At 44.5% G+C, this 20,331-nt stretch overlaps 1 protein-coding gene across 9 annotated transcripts in view; it reads right to left on the reverse strand.

Moving 5' to 3' along the window:
• LOC119139701 (homeobox protein PKNOX1-like) overlaps positions 1 to 20,331 on the reverse strand; it is a 94,844-nt gene that overhangs the window by 17,869 nt on the left and 56,644 nt on the right. For 6 of the 9 annotated variants that reach the window (XM_037280654.1, XM_037280652.1, XM_037280651.1 and 3 more), the window contains 4 exons: positions 9,594 to 9,765; positions 5,857 to 6,057; positions 5,634 to 5,778; positions 5,437 to 5,534 (listed from right to left, as the gene is read on the reverse strand). In XM_037280654.1, coding sequence (XP_037136549.1) covers positions 5,437 to 5,534; positions 5,634 to 5,778; positions 5,857 to 6,057; positions 9,594 to 9,765 — 616 coding nt within the window. The remainder of the gene's footprint in view (positions 1 to 5,436; positions 5,535 to 5,633; positions 5,779 to 5,856; positions 6,058 to 9,593; positions 9,766 to 20,331) is intronic. The other 3 variants (XM_037280657.1, XM_037280656.1, XM_037280659.1) reach the window with 2 other exon arrangements.

A 20,331-nucleotide genomic window follows, 5' to 3' on the forward strand; every position in this document is an offset into this window, starting at 1 on the left:
CAACCCTGACACAAACCCCTCCACCACGATAAGGTGTTTAGTTCCTCAACCACTAAAAACAAATTATTTCTCTAGAATTATCGGTCTAAATAAAAACAACCCTAAATACTTGTTTGATATTGTGGCCAAGATAATGCAACAGCATTAGATAGCGCCTATTCACTTGATAATTTCATAAAGGTAAAATTAATGAGGCTGAAAATATCTGACAAGCCTCTCCCACTTTGAAAAAGTGTCCCTTAAGAGCCATACACAACTGGCTAGTGCGGCAAAACAGACAACTTGCTTACTCGACACAGTTCCTGGCAAACTCATTAAAGATATATTTTAAATTGTAGGGCCCTCTGTCTTCAAGAGTATTAATTTATCACTGTCCACTGGCACTGACCGCTATTATTTGTGTCTCAGTAATTATAGGCTGGTTTCAAATTCACGTTCATTGAGAAATTTCTTGAGAAAGTCGTAGCGCAACAGCTTATGGCTTCTAACAATCGAGTTGAACTTTTCCAGTCTCGTTTTATAGCTGACATCTACTGAAATAACTCTTGCTAAAGTGACTAACGATGTCCGAGCTATAGACTCCAATACTTCATCAATACGATCTTAGTGCTACCTTCAACACTGTTGATCATAATAATTGCTTTGAAATGTGTGTTGGTATTTGGGGATCAGCATTTTCCTACTTTAGATCTTACCTCTCAGAGAGCCCCCACCATGTAGTCCATGTTAATGTAACATGTGATGTCCCAACTCTGACCCAACTCTCTCCTTTCAAAAACACATTAAGAACATTACAAGAACTGCATTTTTACCTCCGCAATAACACTAACATCTGTCCCAATCTTGTAACTCATGATGCAGAAATCATATTACATGCTTTTGTTACGTTGGGCCATGATCATTGTAACGTACTGCTGTCTGGTTTTTGTATGTTTAGGATTAAAAGTCTATTTGGTACAGTTGGTACAAAAAGCTGCAGATAGGCTCCTCACAAGGATGAGCAAGTTTGATCATATTACCCCGATACGAGCCAACTTGCATTGGCTCCTGGTTCACTTGAGATGCGACTTCAATGTTCTGTAACTAACCTATAAAATATTACACAGCTAGGCTTCTTCTTATCTCGTCGACCAAGTGGTACCATATGTTCCGTCCCAAAACCTTGGTTCACAAAAAGCTGTTCTTTTAGTGACCCTGAGTGCATAAAAAAAGTCGTTGAAAGGCAACTAAGTTGGCTGATTTGACGACTGCTTCCACTTTCTCGCTGTCATTCATGAATAGAATGTTTATTTCCAGTAGCCAGTCGGTGGCGCGATCACTACGATGAATATTAAGTTCATAGATATCTGGACTATCATCACATGTAAAGTTTGGAGGTTTGGCGAGGGCATGATCAACGTATTGAGGCCGTTGTGACAAATTTAAAGTTGGATTCATTAAACAGGCTCCGTGAAGTGGAATTTTTTGATTTTTTTTTGTCACCACTAAGTGGGGCTATAGGTACAAGAGAATATTATCATTTCGATGTCCAGGTAGTGACATTCTTTTTAGATCATGTGCAAGGGAGTTATTAAGATTTTCCTTCTGTGTTGCCCCGCCCTTGTGATATCGTATTTTGAAAGCTTAAAAGAAAATAAGAAAAATCCCAGTTTTCCCAGGTTTTAAGATGGTACAACAAGTTTAAATTTAATTGAATGAATCCTCTTGGACAAGGGTGCAAAAATATGTTTTTTGTAAATGTGCAAAAACAGGCCAAAATTGGACGTTAAAAATTCATAACTCTTTTCCAATTCATTTTAGACTATGGCTGGCATGGATGCTAAACATGCCTGCCAATTTTCATAGGTCTAGGTCAATGAGTCTGTGAGTGTGTTTCATTTTTACACTCTCGGTGGTGCTACAGAGCAATTTTATTTTCATTGCTTATGACAAATATATATTATATATATATATATATATATATAATTCTTCACGAGTCCCTTGTGAGTTTTTGTGCATGTTTAGGGTGTCAAAAATGTGATCCTTTACAGAGAGAAAAAAAAAAATTCCTACAAAAACAATAGGGAGCATAGGAGCAATTGCTGCTCGGGCCCTAACAATAATAATTTCTACAAAAACAATAGGGACCCTGCGATTGGCTGGCAACCGGTTCAGGGTGTCTTCTGCCGGCTGCCTGATGACAGCTGGTATAGGCTCAAGCACGCCCGCGACCCCCATGGGGACAAGCGGTATAGAGGATGGATGGATGGATGGATGGATGGATGGATGGATGGATGGATGGATGGATGGATGGATGGATGGATGGATGGATGGATGGATGGATGGACAATAGAGACCTCGCAGCGGTCACTGTTCAGGCCAAAATAATAATTTCTACAAAAACATTTCAGAACTCGCAGCAGTCCCTGCTCAAGCCTCGCAGCGCTCACTGCTCGGGCACTACCTAAAGTTGCTAGCAGCTATAAAGTGCCCTCGCAGACCTGACAACGTTGGAGTATTGGCACGTTGGGACGGTGGCACAATGGGACTGTAATTTTTTGAAAATTAAGTGCAGTGGAACCCCGGAAGTCCGCCGCCTCTGTTATCGACCTATTCAATTTTTGACGCAAAATGTCGGGAAATCTTTCCCTTGGTACTCGGACAAAGTTGGCTTCTAACAATCGAGTTGAACTTTTCCAGTCTCGTTTTATAGCTGACATCTACTGAAATAACTCTTGCTAAAGTGACTAACGATGTCCGAGCTATAGACTCCAATACTTCATCAATACGATCTTAGTGCTACCTTCAACACTGTTGATCATAATAATTGCTTTGAAATGTGTGTTGGTATTTGGGGATCAGCATTTTCCTACTTTAGATCTTACCTCTCAGAGAGCCCCCACCATGTAGTCCATGTTAATGTAACATGTGATGTCCCAACTCTGACCCAACTCTCTCCTTTCAAAAACACATTAAGAACATTACAAGAACTGCATTTTTACCTCCGCAATAACACTAACATCTGTCCCAATCTTGTAACTCATGATGCAGAAATCATATTACATGCTTTTGTTACGTTGGGCCATGATCATTGTAACGTACTGCTGTCTGGTTTTTGTATGTTTAGGATTAAAAGTCTATTTGGTACAGTTGGTACAAAAAGCTGCAGATAGGCTCCTCACAAGGATGAGCAAGTTTGATCATATTACCCCGATACGAGCCAACTTGCATTGGCTCCTGGTTCACTTGAGATGCGACTTCAATGTTCTGTAACTAACCTATAAAATATTACACAGCTAGGCTTCTTCTTATCTCGTCGACCAAGTGGTACCATATGTTCCGTCCCAAAACCTTGGTTCACAAAAAGCTGTTCTTTTAGTGACCCTGAGTGCATAAAAAAAGTCGTTGAAAGGCAACTAAGTTGGCTGATTTGACGACTGCTTCCACTTTCTCGCTGTCATTCATGAATAGAATGTTTATTTCCAGTAGCCAGTCGGTGGCGCGATCACTACGATGGATATTAAGTTCATAGATATCTGGACTATCATCACATGTAAAGTTTGGAGGTTTGGCGAGGGCATGATCAACGTATTGAGGCCGTTGTGACAAATTTAAAGTTGGATTCATTAAACAGGCTCCGTGAAGTGGAATTTTTTGATTTTTTTTTGTCACCACTAAGTGGGGCTATAGGTACAAGAGAATATTATCATTTCGATGTCCAGGTAGTGACATTCTTTTTAGATCATGTGCAAGGGAGTTATTAAGATTTTCCTTCTGTGTTGCCCCGCCCTTGTGATATCGTATTTTGAAAGCTTAAAAGAAAATAAGAAAAATCCCAGTTTTCCCAGGTTTTAAGATGGTACAACAAGTTTAAATTTAATTGAATGAATCCTCTTGGACAAGGGTGCAAAAATATGTTTTTTGTAAATGTGCAAAAACAGGCCAAAATTGGACGTTAAAAATTCATAACTCTTTTCCAATTCATTTTAGACTATGGCTGGCATGGATGCTAAACATGCCTGCCAATTTTCATAGGTCTAGGTCAATGAGTCTGTGAGTGTGTTTCATTTTTACACTCTCGGTGGTGCTACAGAGCAATTTTATTTTCATTGCTTATGACAAATATATATTATATATATATATATATATATATAATTCTTCACGAGTCCCTTGTGAGTTTTTGTGCATGTTTAGGGTGTCAAAAATGTGATCCTTTACAGAGAGAAAAAAAAAAATTCCTACAAAAACAATAGGGAGCATAGGAGCAATTGCTGCTCGGGCCCTAACAATAATAATTTCTACAAAAACAATAGGGACCCTGCGATTGGCTGGCAACCGGTTCAGGGTGTCTTCTGCCGGCTGCCTGATGACAGCTGGTATAGGCTCAAGCACGCCCGCGACCCCCATGGGGACAAGCGGTATAGAGGATGGATGGATGGATGGATGGATGGATGGATGGATGGATGGATGGATGGATGGATGGATGGATGGATGGATGGATGGATGGATGGATGGATGGACAATAGAGACCTCGCAGCGGTCACTGTTCAGGCCAAAATAATAATTTCTACAAAAACATTTCAGAACTCGCAGCAGTCCCTGCTCAAGCCTCGCAGCGCTCACTGCTCGGGCACTACCTAAAGTTGCTAGCAGCTATAAAGTGCCCTCGCAGACCTGACAACGTTGGAGTATTGGCACGTTGGGACGGTGGCACAATGGGACTGTAATTTTTTGAAAATTAAGTGCAGTGGAACCCCGGAAGTCCGCCGCCTCTGTTATCGACCTATTCAATTTTTGACGCAAAATGTCGGGAAATCTTTCCCTTGGTACTCGGACAAAGTTTGTGTTGCTTTTTAGCAGGTTCTAAACCCATATGACGCCCAACTGCATTCGTGCGCAGCGGGCTTCCGGAAAGCTTCACCCGCGAGACCGCAAGCACACGTGGGTTCACGCTGAGAGTTGAGTTCACGCGATAACAACCGAGAGCAACTGTATGTATTTGTGAACAATAGCCAAAAAGCTCTACCGGCGAGACCACGGGGTTTCACACTGAAGAGCTGAGTTCAAGTGATAAAACCCGTGTAAAAAGAGAGCTACTGTATATTATATTTAAAAGGCTGGACGATGAATTTTTCAGTAAATGACATATCCACAAGATGCAACACACCAGTTTAACTTAGCACATGCGCAGTGACACGGTAGGTACAGGTGCCTGTGTGCACTGTATTTGTAAACAATAGCCATCCTTTTGTTCACATTACATGACATGCGTCCAAGCATTAAACAGTCATAGAGGATTACTTTGACAAATACAAAAATAGACACAAAAATGGGAACACCAGATATTAAAATTTTACAATACTGCTCCTTTCCGCCATCAAGATGTCAATGTGGGATCTCCGGCGGTACACTAACACCAATGTAAAAAAAAAAAATTCAAAGAGAGAAATGAGAAACCTGATTGTTTTGGACACGGAGAGTTCCTGGGGAAATGGCCTGTGTTACGACCTGGCCTTGATGAGTGACAACTGTTACAGGCTGATACACTGTGCCGCCTGGTTGGAACACACAAATGCATTAGAGTTTCTGGTGATAGAATACTTAATCACAGTGCCATTTTCTACATAAAATTTTAGCTGTAACAGGACAGTTACCTGTCGGTGTAGTAGTATGCCATGATGACATACCTGCAACCATCTGGGTGGGATTTACTGCCGTGACAGTGACATTTCCTTGTTGCAGGGCTGAAGCTGGAACCACAATTTGACCCTGAGGACTCCCTGAGATGGAGCAGGGGACCTTATAAAAAAAGAGCTTGGATTGATTATGATAACCTCAGAATAACATTATGAGGGTGACTTAATACAGACAACTGACCTGGGATTTGGTTGGTGAGAAACTTGGGGCCTGGCTTTGAACAGGGGAGTAAGGACTACCAGGATCTCCACTCAGTAGGGTCTCACTGTTCATTTTAGTCTTGAGGCAAGCAATATAACGACTGCAGAAGTCCTTACACAGGTCACTCACCTTCTCCAGTTCCAGCAGGTGGATTCGCAGCACCTGGATGGCTTTTACCATCTGCAGAACACAAAAAATTACCACATTTTAGGAAAGGACCCCAATATGTGCACACAGTAAAGCAGTATTGTAAACAATACAAATGACAAAGTTCTTAAGTCAAAAACAAGCATACTTCGTGACAAACAAAGTAACCAAAGATGAAACAGTCATTCACTTTGTGATAATAACCCAAATGATCACTGTCATCACTATATTGTCCTTCAGTTATTTATCCAAAATTGAATTGGAATGCGTCTGATACGGTACATGGCAAGCCTCCTCGCTGAGCAACGGGCTTCCGACACCGTCCGCGGCGAGCTTCTGCGCTGCGCAGCGCAGCGGGCTTCCGATGCCGTCAGTGGCAAGCCTCTTCGCTGAGCAGTCTGGAGCGAGATTCCTCGCGAGCCGGACCGTGTCAGCTGGCTTGCGGCTTAGCCACGAGGCTCACCCCGGACCGTGTCACAATCCTCTGGTCGGCTGGTTTGAAAGATTGGGAGCAGAAACTTCCAGAAAGAAGGCTGACGCTTCAAATGAGTGTGGCTGTTTAAAGCACCGCCTTTTCAAATACAGTCTGGTAAAGTTTGGGCACCCCTCATCATTTTCAAAATTTTCCTTTATAAATCATTGGTTGTTCGGATCAGCAATTTCAGTTAAATACCGTTTTTTTCCGTGTATAATGCGCCCCCATGTATAATACGCACCCTAAAAATGGCATGTTGATGCTGGAAAAAAGCCTGTACCCATGTATAATACGCACCCAAATTATTATTATTATTTTTTTTTAAGTCCCAATGATCGTCACACACGCAGGGAGGCAATGGGTCCCATTTTTATAGTCTGTATGGTCTTAACTAGGCTGGATGTATTTTTTTTTGTTGGCGTTGATTTCTCCGACTGCCCATAAAGGCACCACCGCGATCAGATGAAAAGAGAGGAAAGTGACGTGCGGACATGTGAAAAAGGCGGCTCTGTATGGGAGAGACGTTTACTGACTAAGTGTGTTGGGCAGGATGGCTGAATGCGATGCGCGATTGACAACAAACAAGAAGAAAGGTGATTTCAAGTTTTATTTCGAGGGAGATTTGTCATGTCTCGTCCCCAGTTTTGCTATGTGTCTAGGTTGCCATAGTTTCTGTTCGCGTCGCCCCTCCCTTCCTGTGTCACCTCAATCAATGTAACGTGTTTTGTATTTAAGTCCTGTCTGCCCCTCGCTCACCGTCGGATCATTGCATGTGTTACTGTCATGATGTCTGTTTGGTTTCTGTTCCTGTCTTTGGTAATGTCACCCTGTCTTTTTGTTCCACGTCTTTGTCGGTCAGTCCTGTTGTTGGTTTTGTTGTACCATGATTTTCTTAAAAAAAAAAAAAAAAAAAAAAAAAAAAAAAGGTTTAAAAAATTTGTACCCATGTATAATGCGCACCCCAGATTTTAGGACAATAAATTAGTTAAATTTTGCGCATTATACACGGAAAAAAACGGTATATCATATAGCAGACAAACACAGTGATATTTGAGCAGTGAAATGAAGTTTATAGGATTTACAGAAAGTGTGCAATTATTACTTAAACAAAAGTAGGTAGGTGCATAAATTTGGGCACCCCAACAGAAAAAATGACATCCATATTTAGTATATCCTCCTTTTGCAGAAATAACAGCCTCTAAACTAGGGGTGTCCAAACTACGGCCCGCGGGCCAACTGCGGCCCGCGGTCCAGTTTTTATTGGCCCGCAGCAAATTCTGAAAACATAATTGAATGTGGCCCGCACAACAGCTTGAGCACTTCTCAGTTCCCACAGTAGATGGAGCCCGCCACACAAAGCGCTTGACGTCCGATTAGCCCCCCCCCGGAAGAGAAGCGAACGCGCAGCGTTTTATTTGACGTTAGCCCCCCCCCCCCCCCCGGGAGAGAAGCGAACGCGCTGCGCTTGACGTCCGATTAGCAACCCCCCCCCCCGAAAGATAAGGGAACGCGCAGCGTTGGACGTCCCACTAGCACCCCCAACCCCCCCCGGAAGAGAAGGGAACGCGCAGCGTTGGACGTCCCACTAGCAGCCCCCCCCGCCCCCGGAAGAGAAGGGAACGCGCAGCGTTGGACGTCCCACTTGCCCCCCCCCCCGGGAGAGAAGCGACAACAAATATTGGCCCCCGGGCCCCTTCACGTTACTAAATATGGCCCTCCTTGCAAAACGTTTGGACACCCCTACTCTAAACGCTTCCTATAGCTTCCAATGAGAGTCTGGATTCTGGTTGAAGGTATTTTGACCATTCTTCTTTACAAAACCATCTTCGCTTTTGTCAACAATGATATTTTTTGCTTTTATGACAACTCAAATATATAAACAGTACTTTCCTTCCAAAAAAACTAAACAAAAAGCAATTATGATGGCAAGTACGTATCTAGTTATTTACAGTTTTAATTGCCAAAATTGCAGGGGGGTGGGGGGGCGTAATGCACATAATTGTCTTTTTTGGGTGGGGTACACCAGGAGTAAATGCAAGTCAGATGAGAGTCGAATTATTGTTCAAGTTATTGTAAAAAGGGTAAACCTTTTTTGTAAAATCTCAACATTATTACACATGATAATTTGACATTTTGGTACATATTTTAGCAAGGATCATGGAGGGTTACAACCAAGATTTTCTTTCACAGGCCACGTAAAATTATGTGATGGACCATATCTGGCCTACAGATTCACTCCCCTCCCTGAAGGACATTTACACCTCCCTTCTCACCCGCAGAAGAAGAAATTGACAATAAAGCAGACTTTGACTTTTTTGACTTTGACCTTGAGTTTGACACCTGTAATTCAGGCACTGGTACCCGTTATAAAATACTGGTTAGGAATAGGTATTTCGGAATGAGGATTGATACCCAACCCGAATAAACCAGCTCTATGTGTGAAATCTAAGGGTGTATTCAGACCAGAAAAATCCTTTAGTCCGCTTGTTTGGTCCGGACCAAAAGCGGACTTAATTTTTTTCATTTGGTGCGGTTCCTATTCAGACTGTACATTTTGCAAGTGAAGTATACACATCCACACTTGTGACGATCTGTGCTCCCATTGGACAGCAATGACCAGGGCGGCACACAGAGCACAAACCCAGAAATGGAGGAAAATATGCGAGTCCTACGCGCTGTGTTCCTGCTCTGCATATTTGTGCTGTTGGTGCGGAGCTTCGCTGTTTGTATTCATACCTGAAGTGAACCGCACCAGAGTTCGTTTGGAAGCGAACCAAGACCACTTGAAAAAGTGGGTCTCGGTCCGTTTCATTAATCCACACCAGGATTTGTTTGCGTGTATTCACACCTGCACAAAAGGTCCGGACCATCCTTTCAATCAAACCCTGGTCCGTTTAAAGCGAACCAAACAGTCAGGTCTGAATACACCCTAACAGTCAGGTGTCTCAAATGGTTCCAAAGCCAAATGCAGTAGTGATCTACGACCACTACTGCATTTGCATTTAACCTTTCAGACTATAATATAGAGATGTTTGAACCCAAACTGACAATATAGAGCAGGGTTATCATTTTTGGTCATATGACGTAAGCTTACCAAGTTGTCGAGTTCTGGGTCTTCACTGAAAAAGGGCTTTCCGTCTTTCTCCTGAGAGCGCACAAAATTCTCAATGTCCACATCAAAGCTTGCAGAGGTGATGCATTCAGAACTAAGAGTGGATTGCTCACACTTCTCAAATAGCAGAGCCAACAAAGGGAACAGGGGATGTCTGCAAAAGGAAAGTATATAGGTCATTAACACATCATTTAATCATTTAACAGTAAAGCCATACCACACTGAATTTTCTTTTGAAAATCAATTAATTTCCTGGTGTATTTCAATTATTGGTAGATATCATTCAAAAGGTAATTACCGTATTTTTCGGACTAAAAGACGCTCCGGAGTAACGGTTGCATCAGCCATAAAATGCACAATATATAGGAAAAAAACATACATAAGTCGCACTGGAGTTTAAGTCACATTTTGGGGGAAATTTGACAAAATCCAACACCAAGAATAGACATGAACCAGCAACAACAGGCCAACGATACGGTATGCTAACATGACATAAACACAAATGAGGAGCTGAGAACGGGCCTGATGTAACATTAACAGTTATTCAAATAACTATAACATAAATAACACGTTTATCAAACCATCTGTGTCACTCCAAATCGTTAAATCCATCGATCGAATTCGTCTTCCTTTCTCTAAACAACGCCGCGTGTGCAGCACGCCGCTGACGTCGGACTCGTCGTCAGTTGCAGTTCAAATTATTCCACAGGCCCATATAACAATATATTAACTATATATCAAATAACAATAATATAAACAACAGTTTTATCGAACCATCCGTGTCACTCCAAATCTTTAAATCCCTCGGAATCTTTGTCTTGTGTCACTTAAAAAAAAAACACACACGGCTGTTGACGCCGGAAGGAACCACGTGCGCCGCTGACGTCAGACTAGATATATCAAATAAATGTATTATAAAGAACAATTTTAAGGAACCATCCGTGACAATCTAAATTATTAAATCCATCGGAATATTCATCCTGTCAATAAAAAAAAAAAACACACACGGCTGTTGACGCCGGAACTACGTGCACTGCTGACTTCAGACTAAATATATCAAATAAATGTATTATAAACAACAATTTTAACGAACCATCTGTGTCACTCCAATTCATTAAATCCATCGGAATATTCATCCTCTGTGTCAAAAAACTAAACAAAAAAAAACAAAAAAAACAGCTGTTGATTCCGGACCTGCGTGGGCCGCTGACGTCAGCCTCGTCGTCAGCCTTGTCGTCAGCCTCGTCGTCAGTTGCGGCTCCAATTATTCCACAGATCTACGTACCGTATTTATTCTAATTATCGCCCATATTCTAATAATCGCCCAGTGTGTGTTAGCGATGGCATAAATAAAAAACATTGATACCTCTAATTATCGCCCATGCTGCTAAAAATTCCCCACAAAACTTATGTTTTCCTCCGCGACCGCATGCCGACGTCATTGCGCAAGTTTAAATATGACTGATTTGACAGCACGTCGAATGTCCCTTTTAAATTGTTTTTCTACATAAACTATGATACAATTACACTTGTCACTCCGCTACAATATCCTCACACAATTACGTTATTGGGGCGTGCACTCGAACAAGACGATCGCGATAACATGACGTGTGCAACATGTGATATGCGACGGTAACGTGTCGCATCGATGGAGCATCAATTGATGCACCCCGCTGTTAGAGGTAGATCAAAACAGCCGCTGTTCTAGTGTTAAGAACACCATTGAGATGCAGGTATTGCATACTACATAAGGAAAATATACATATCGCCCATTTCAGTGCCCCTTGGCGATCGGACAAAAAGTGTTCTCTATTAATCGCCCACCCCCTCTGTTGGACATAAACCTTCTCTAATTATCACCCTGGGCGATAATTAGAATAAATACGGTATATAATAACTATATTATAGCGTTACCAAAGTACCAGGCAAGATGTGGGTTTGGTAACCGGCTCTTTATTTCACAAAACAAGAGCTCAACATATGAGCCAACACACGCAAGCGCCCTGGATCGCTCTTCCCCCCTCCTGCTGCCTTAACGGCCTCGCTAGACAATCGGAAACTACTAAAGTCTAACAACATACGCATTGCTAATTTAAATAAACTATATGTCAAATAACATAAATAACAAGTTTATTGAATCATCTGTGTCACTCCAAATCATAAAATCTCCTGACTCCAGAAGTCAGTGAATGGAACTCATTGTCAGTGAGGCTCCAATTATTCCACAGCCATAGTGCGCCCTCATGCGGTTTAAAGTGAAAATAACATGTAAAGTGATCAACTATACTAGTAAGTAAGTAATGTGTTAATGATCAAGTAAACATTTGTGGAAAATTTCACATAAGTCGCTCCTGAGTATAAGTCGCCCCCCCACCAAAACTATGAAAAAAATGCGACTTCTAGTCCAAAAAATACGGGAATTCTCTATGAGAAAGAAAAAAATAGAGTTTTTTCCTTTAATGGCAAAAAGGCCTACCCCTAACCTATGAAAACTAACACAGATGCATATAGTATTCAGAGTTCCATCTTTTGGTCCTTTTACAAATCTTTTTCACTCAAGCTGTCTTTATCTATAGTTGTTTTTCATTGAGCGGTTCTAAGTATGGGCAAACTACGGCCCGTGGGCCACATCCTGCCCACGGGGCCGTTTAATCCGGTCCACCAAACCTGAATAAATTGTATTATTAAACATTTTTTTGGGGTCATTTTCCCTGCAATGACTGTTTCCCCAGTAGATGGGGAAGCGCCCACCCACGCATTTACTCCCGGAAGCCGCGTCAGAAAGCTCGATGCACACTCACAAGTGCGTGTACGTACTAATTAGTACGGACCCGGCGCACTCCGTGCTCTATTTCCATCAGTGCCGAATTTTGAGTGTGGGCTGTGATGTCAGCATTCTCGTAATTCGCGCGCTGAGCTTTAACATACAGTTTTACGCTAATGCCACCCACAAACCTTCTCCTGTAATCCTTCCATTAAAATGAGTGGCCCAAGGAAAAGAAAGGTGGACACTGAGTGACGAATAATAAAAAAGAGTGGACAAGTTGGCTTGACCTACGTGTGTGAGCAGACGTTCAGCCACATGAACGTCACCAAAGCCCGTCACAGATCTACAAACCGGATTCGTTGAAGTTGGGAAATTGTGTAAAATGTAAATAAAAACAAAATACCGTAATTTTCGGACTATAAGTCGCACCGGAGTACAAGTCGCACCAGTCATAAAATGCCCAAAAAAGTGAAAAAAAACATATAAGTCGCATTTTGGGGGGCAATTTATTCGACAAAATCCAACACCAAGAACAGTCATGAACGAGCAACAACAAGCTAAACGATAGGTATGCTAACGTGACATAAACACAAACTAAGAGCTGAGAACGGCCCTGACGTAAAATTCAGAGTTATTCAAAAAACTATTACATAAATAACACGTTAATAAAACCATCTGTGTCACTCCAATTCATTAAATCCATCAATCGTCCTTTGTCAACAATGCGTGCGCGCCGCTGACGGCTCTTGCACTTCAAAATATTCCACAGGCCCATATAAGGATATATAAATTAGATATCAAATAACTATTATATAAGCAATAATGTTATCAAACCATCTGTGCACTCTAAATCATTAAATCCATCGATCAAATTACTCGTCCTTTGTCAACAACGCCGCGCGTGCGTGCGCCCTGACGTCAGCCTCGTCGTTATTCCACAGATCTACTATATAACTATATTGTAGCGTTAACAAAGTTCAAGAAAAGACGTGGGTTTGGTAAACGGCTCTTTATTTAACAAAACAAACTTCCTTGCGTGTGGCGGCGTGCACTTCCAGCCACGGAATTGGAAGAGAGCTCCATAGAATAGGACCGGGCGTGCGTAAAAGCCATGACCGAGCCCCATCCACCGTCCCCGGACAGCCACCTGGCTGAGCGCTGGCCCTCGACTTCCATCCACGGAGGTGAAAGACAGCTCGGTAGAGTAGGACCGGGCGTGCGTAAAAGCATTGTCCGAGCCCCATCCACCGTCCCAGGACAGCTACCCGGCCGAGCGCCGGCCCCCGACTTCAATCCACGGAAGTGAAAGAGAACTCCGTCGAGTCAATCTTTGTCCTTTATGTAAACAACGCCGCGTCGCGCTGCTGACGTCGCGCTGCTGACGTCGCGCTGCTGACGTCGCGCTGCTGACCGCGATGCCGCGCTGCTGACGTCACTTTGAAATTCAAATTACAGTAATCCCTTGCTACATTGCGGTTCGTTTATCGCGGTTTCATTTTTTTGTATTTTTTTTTTTTTGAAGATTTTTGAAAAAAAACCACATATAAGTCGCTCCTGAGTATAAGTCGCCCCCCCACCCAAACTATGAAAAAAACCGCGACTTATAGTCCGAAAATTACGGTATATAATGTTAGAATTAATGATTTAATGCATTAAATTCATTCTCAACTACTATTATTGTCATACTTCTACTAATTTGATTTTTCTTCGAAGAAAGGGAAGTAGGCTCGCTACTTTCGCAACCGAGTAGAGCGGATCCATATCAAAAGTTACTTCGGCAAAACTAGTGCAAGGGTGCGCTAGAACAACGAATCCCTGAGGCCTTAACAAAAGCATCTAAAAATATCCGTAACATAACACCAGCATCAGACAACCGAAGGGAGCCATCATTATGGCGCGGTCATTTCGACGACTCGCCTCGAATTGAGTTACTCGGCTCGCGCGTCGGATGACTTGAGAGGGATTGGGGAGCCGGTGGCACTTTAATAAAAAGTGCGCGTTTGACACCTCAAAAACGTTTATTGAGTGTTATTAAAAGGAAAGGTGATATAACGAAGTGGTAAACATGCCCTTTCTCAATTTCTACTGCACGTGTTGCAGCCATGAAATTCTAAGTTAATTATTATTTGAAAAATAAAATAAAGTTTATAAGTTTAAGCATACGCCCCCCCCCCGATCTGAACCCGAGCGGTGTTCTATTATTGGACTTCTGTGCTCGACACGGATTTTCTATAATGAACACCATGTTCAAGCATAAGGGTGTCCGTGAGTGCACTTGGCACCAGGACACCCTAGGCCGCAGTTCGATGATCAACTTTGTAGTCGTGTCATCGGATTTGCGGCCGCATGTTTTGGACACTCGGGTGAAAAAAAAAGTTAAAGTTAAAGTCCCAATGATCGTCACACACACATCTGGGTGTGGTGAAATTTGTCCTCTGCATTTAACCCATCCCCATGTGATTTTGATCCATCCCCTGGGGGAGAGGGGAGCAGTGAGCAGCAGCGGTGCCGCGCCCGGGAATCATTTGGTGATCTAACCCCCCAATTCCAACCCTTAATGCTGAGTGCCAAGCAGGGAGGCAATGGGTCCCATTTTTACAGTCTTTGGTATGACCCGGCCGGGGTTTGAACCCACAACCTTCCAGTCTCAGGGCGGACACTCTACCACTAGGCCACTGAGCTGGTGAGAGGGGCGGCGCTGTCAACTGATCACCACCTGGTGGTGGGTTGACTCCGATGGTGGGGCAGACCCAAACGCTCTGTGAGGGTCTGCTGGGAACGTCTGGCAGAATCCCCTGTCAGGAAGAGCTTCACCTCCCACCTCCGGCAGAGCTTTCTCCACGTCCCGGGGGAGGCGGGGGACATTGAGTCCGAGTGGACCATATTCCGCGCCTCCATTGTTGAGGCGGTCGACCGGAGCTGTGGCCGTAAGGTCGTTGGTGCCTGTCGTGGCGGCAATCCCCGAACCCGCTGGTGGACACCGGTGGTAAGGGATGCCGTCAAGCTGAAGAAGGAGTCCTATCGGGCCGTTTTGGCATGCGGGACTCCGGAGGTAGCTGACAGGTACCGGATGGCCAAGCGGAACGCGGCTTCGGCGGTTGCTGAGGCAAAAACCCGGGCGTGGGAGGAGTTTGGCGAGGCCATGGAGAATGACTTCCGGACGGCTTCGAGGAAATTCTGGTCCACCATCCGGCGTCTCAGGAGTGGGAAGCAGTGCACCGTCAACACTGTTTACAGTGGAGATGAAGTGCTGCTGACCTCGACTCGGGACGTCGTGAGTTGGTGGGGAGAATACTTCGAAGACCTCCTCAATTCCACCTACACGCCTTCCATTGTGGAAGCAGGGCCTGGAGACTCTGAGGTGGACTCTCCAATCTCTAGGGTCGAAGTCACTGAGGTAGACAAAAAACTCCTCGGGGGCAAGGCCCCAGGGGTGGATGAGATCCGCCCGGAGTTCTTAAAGGCTCTGGATGTTGTGGGGCTGTCATGGCTGACACGCCTCTACAACATTGCGTGGACATAAGGGACTGCCTCTGGATTGGCAGACTGGGGGGGTGTTCCCCTCTTTAAGTTAAAGTTACGTTAAAGTCCCAATGATCGTCACACACACATCTGGGTGCAGTGAGCAGCAGCGGTGCCGCGATCGGGAATCATTTGGTGATCTATACCATCTCAGTGGCCTAGTGGTAGAGTGTCCGCCCTGAGACTGGAAGGTTGTGGGTTCAAACCCCGGCCGGGTCATACCAAAGACTATAAAAATGGGACCCATTGCCTCCCTGCTTGGCACTCAGCATTAAGGGTTGGAATTGGGGGGTTAGATCACCAACTGATTCCCGAGCGCGGCACCGCTGCTGCTCACTGCTCCCCTCTCCCCCAGGGGATGGATTAAAATCACACGGGGATGGGTTAAATGCAGAGGACAAATTTCACCACACCCAGGTGTGTGTGACGATCATTGGGACTTTAACTTTAACTTTAACTAACCCCCCAATTCCAACCCTTAATGCTGAGTGCCAAGCAGGGAGGCAATGGGTCCCATTATTATAGTTTTTGGTATGACCCGGCCGGGGTTTGAACCCACAACCTTCCAGTCTCAGGGCAGACACTCTACGACTAGGCCACTGAGCTGGGACGGGGGACCGGAGGGTGTGTTCCAATTACAGGGGAATCACACTCCTCAGCCTCCCTGGTAAGGTCTATTCAGGGGTGCTGAAGAGGAGGGTCCGTCGGGAGGTCGAACCTCCGATTGAGGAGGAGCAGTGTGGCTTTCGTCTTGGCCGTGGAACAGTGGACCAGCTCTACACCCTCGGCAGATCCTTGAGGGGGCATGGGAATTCGCTCAACCAGTCCACATTTGCTTTGTGGACTTGGAGAAGGCGTTTGACCGTGTCCCTCGGGAAATTCTGTGGAGGGTGCTTCGGGAGTACGGGGTGCCGAGCCAACAGATAAGGGCGGTTTGGTCCCTGTATCACCGATGCCAGAGTTTGGTCCGCATTTCCGGCAGTAAGTCGGATTCAATCCCAGTGAGGGTTGGACTCTGCCAAGGCTGCCCTTTGTCACCGATTCTGTTCATAATTTTTATGGACAGAATTTCTAGGCGCAGCCGAGGCGTTGAGGGTGTCCGGTTTGGGGACCTCAGCGTCGCGTCTCTACTTTTTGCAGACGACGTGGTGCTGTTGGCTTCTTCAGGCCGTGATCTCCAGCTCTCACTGGAGCGGTTCGCAGCTGAGTGTGAAGCGGTAGGGATGAGGGTCAGCACCTCCAAATCCGAGTCCATGATCCTCGGTCGGAAAAGGGTGGAATGCCCCCTCCGGATCGGGGATGAGATCCTGCCCCAAATGGAGGAGTTCAAGTATCTTGGGGTCTTGTTCACGAATGTGGGCAGGATGGAGCGCGAGATCGACAGGCGGATTCGGTGCAGCGTCTGCAGTAATATGGACTCTGTACCGGTCCGTTGTGGTAAAGAGAGAGCTGAGCCAAAAGGCCAAGCTCTCAATTTACCGGTCGATCTATGCTCCTACCCTCACTTATGACCACGAGCTATGGGTCATGACCGAAAGAACGAGATCCAGGATACAAGCGGCCGAAATGAGTTTCCTCCGCAGGGTGTTCGGGCTCTCCCATAGAGATAAGGTGAGAAGCTCGGTCATCCGCGAGAGACTCGGAAAAGAGCCGCTGCTCCTCCACATTGAGAGGAGCCAGATGAGGTGGCTCGGGCATCTCATCAGGATGCCTCCTGGACGCCTTCCTGGGTAAGTGTTCCGGGCATGTCCCACCGGTAGGAGACCCCGGGAACAACCCAGGACGCACTGGAGAGACTATGTCTCTCAGCTGGCCTGGGAACGCCTTGGGATCCCCCGGGATGAGCTGGATAAAGTGGCTGGGGAGAGGGAAGTCTGGGAGTCCCTCCTAAAGCTGCTGCCCTCGCGACCTGACCCCGGATAAGCGGAAGAAGATGGATGGAGTTTCAGCATTAAATATGTTGTCTTTGTAGTGTATTCAATTGAATATAGGTTGAAAAGGATTTTCAAATCATTGTATTTTGTTTTTATTTACATTTTACACAATTTCCCAACTTCAACCGAATCTGGTTTGTAGGTTAATGGACCGACACCTCGGCTCTGTCCAAAGAATTACCACAACAGATTTTACTCAAGACCATGATGCACTACCAAAAAAGGGAGCCCAACAATACTATTGATTTCTTTATTACTTTATTTAGATGTATTCTTTCACTGATTATTCAAGATGCTGTATTTGGTCAAAATGTTTGCCATTTGATGTGATTTCGCCTCATTAGATGAACATATTTCATAAATCTGACCTGCAGGCGCTGAAGTGATGGAAACTATTATTCATAATAACAGTCATACTTAATGAGAATCACTGATAGTAGTTTTTTGGTGAAATATTTTTTTAATGCAGTTAATAAATGCATTTGTTTTCAAAAAGCTTTTTTTGAACATCCATGCTTTACTACCTACTAAAAGGAAAAACCTTTGCTGCAATAACCTTTACATGTCATTTCTATTACTTCACCCAAACACTACATCCATCTGCTCCTGGTTCGGCCCCCCGGTCAAGATTTAGAACCCATTTCGGCCCGCAAGTCAAAAAGTTTGCCCACCCCTGGTCTAACCAGTTTTTAAACACTGACTGATGATGATGATGATAGAAATTTATTCATCCCACAGCGGGGAAATTTACTTGTCACAGCAGCGTACAAGAGTGCAAGAATACAAGAGACAAGTGCCAAATGTAAAAATAGATAAATAACAGTCAAGGACAAAGACAAGTCTCACGAGTAGCGGTAGAGACGAAACACGTGATCAGGTGCCACGCATGTTGTAGAGTCTGACAGCAGTGGGAATGAAGGACCTGCGGAATCTTTCCTTCCTACACCGTGGGTGTAATAGTCTGCTGCTAAAGGAGCTGCTCCTGACCACCTTATTTAGTCTCCCCCTGTCCCGGTCCGTACTGCCCCCACCCCAGCAGAACACAGCGTAGAGGATGGCTGGGGCCACCACAGAGTCATAGAAGGTCCTGAGGAGAGCCCTGCACACACCGAAGGACCTCAGTCTCCTCAGCAAGTGGAGGCGACTCTGGCCCTTCTTGTACAGGGCGTGGGTGTGATCAGTCCAGTCCAGTTTGTTGTTAAGGCGAACACCCAGGAATTTGTCGTTCTCCACTACCTCAATGTCCAATCTCTGGATGTTCACCGGAGTGAAGTAGGGTGCTGTCCTCCCGTAGCTCACAATCATCTCCTTCATCTTGCTCTTGTTCAGCTGAAGCCGGTTGCTCACACACGGTGAGGTGTATGCATCCTTGACATTAGCATACAACAGGTCCAAAGTTCTATTGTTTCTGGTGTGGCAATTACCATATTGCGTAAAGGTGGGGAGGGAAGCGGCCAGGGAAGCATGATTAAAGTCCCCGGAGATGATGAGGAGGGATTGGGGATGCTGAGTTTGAAGCTTAGAAACGATAGTGTGGATGCTGTTCGTAGCGGTAGCCGCGACAGCCGAGGGAGGGATGTACACAGTTATAGCAATAACATGTGAAAACTCCCTCGGGAGGTAGTATGGTCGCATGCTAACCACCAACAGCTTCAAGTCACTGGAGCAGAGCTGCTCCTTAACACTGACGTGTCCGGGATGGCACTGATTATTCTATTAATTGACAATAAGACATTCACCAGAAAGAGACAGAAGACCAAGAACACAACCTGAGGCAGCGTTTCTTCTTGCGCAAGAAAAAAAAGTGTCCTTCAAAGTTCCACTTCTCCTGTGCGAACCTTTATTGCATTTGACCTGGTAGGAGGTGGTTACAAATCTCCAAATACCGTTTGTGTTTGCGTGTCTTGACTACGTGTGTGCACCAATACTGATAAGCAAGAATGCTGTTTTGCTTTAAGAAGTTACAACAAGCGTGTGTTTTTACATTACATTTGCACAATAATTCCAACATTTCCCTGTTTATAATATAAAAATACACGACTCATTATACTGCCACATTTCCTAAAAATATTTAAGAAAACACCATATTTTTCGGACTAAAAGTCGCTCCGGAATATAGGTCGCATTAGCCATAAAATGCACAATAACGTGAAAAACAAAACATATATAAGTCGCTCCAGAGTATAAGTCGCATTTTGGGGGAAATTTATTCGACAAAATCCAACACCAAGAACAGACATGAACGAGCAACAACAGGCTAAACGATAGGTATGCTAACGTGACATAAGCACAACCGATGAGCTGAGAACGGGCCTGACGTAACAATCAGAGTTATTCAAATAACTATTACATAAATAACACGTTTATAAAACCATCTGTGTCACTCAAAATCATTAAATCCATTGATCGTCCTTTATGGCGCTGACGGCGCTTGCACTTCAGAATATTCCACAGGCCCATATAACGATATATAAATTATATATCAAATAACTTATAT

The sequence above is a fragment of the Syngnathus acus genome, chromosome 21 (genome assembly GCF_901709675.1).
Source record: "Syngnathus acus chromosome 21, fSynAcu1.2, whole genome shotgun sequence".
Lineage (NCBI taxonomy): Eukaryota > Metazoa > Chordata > Actinopteri > Syngnathiformes > Syngnathidae > Syngnathus > Syngnathus acus.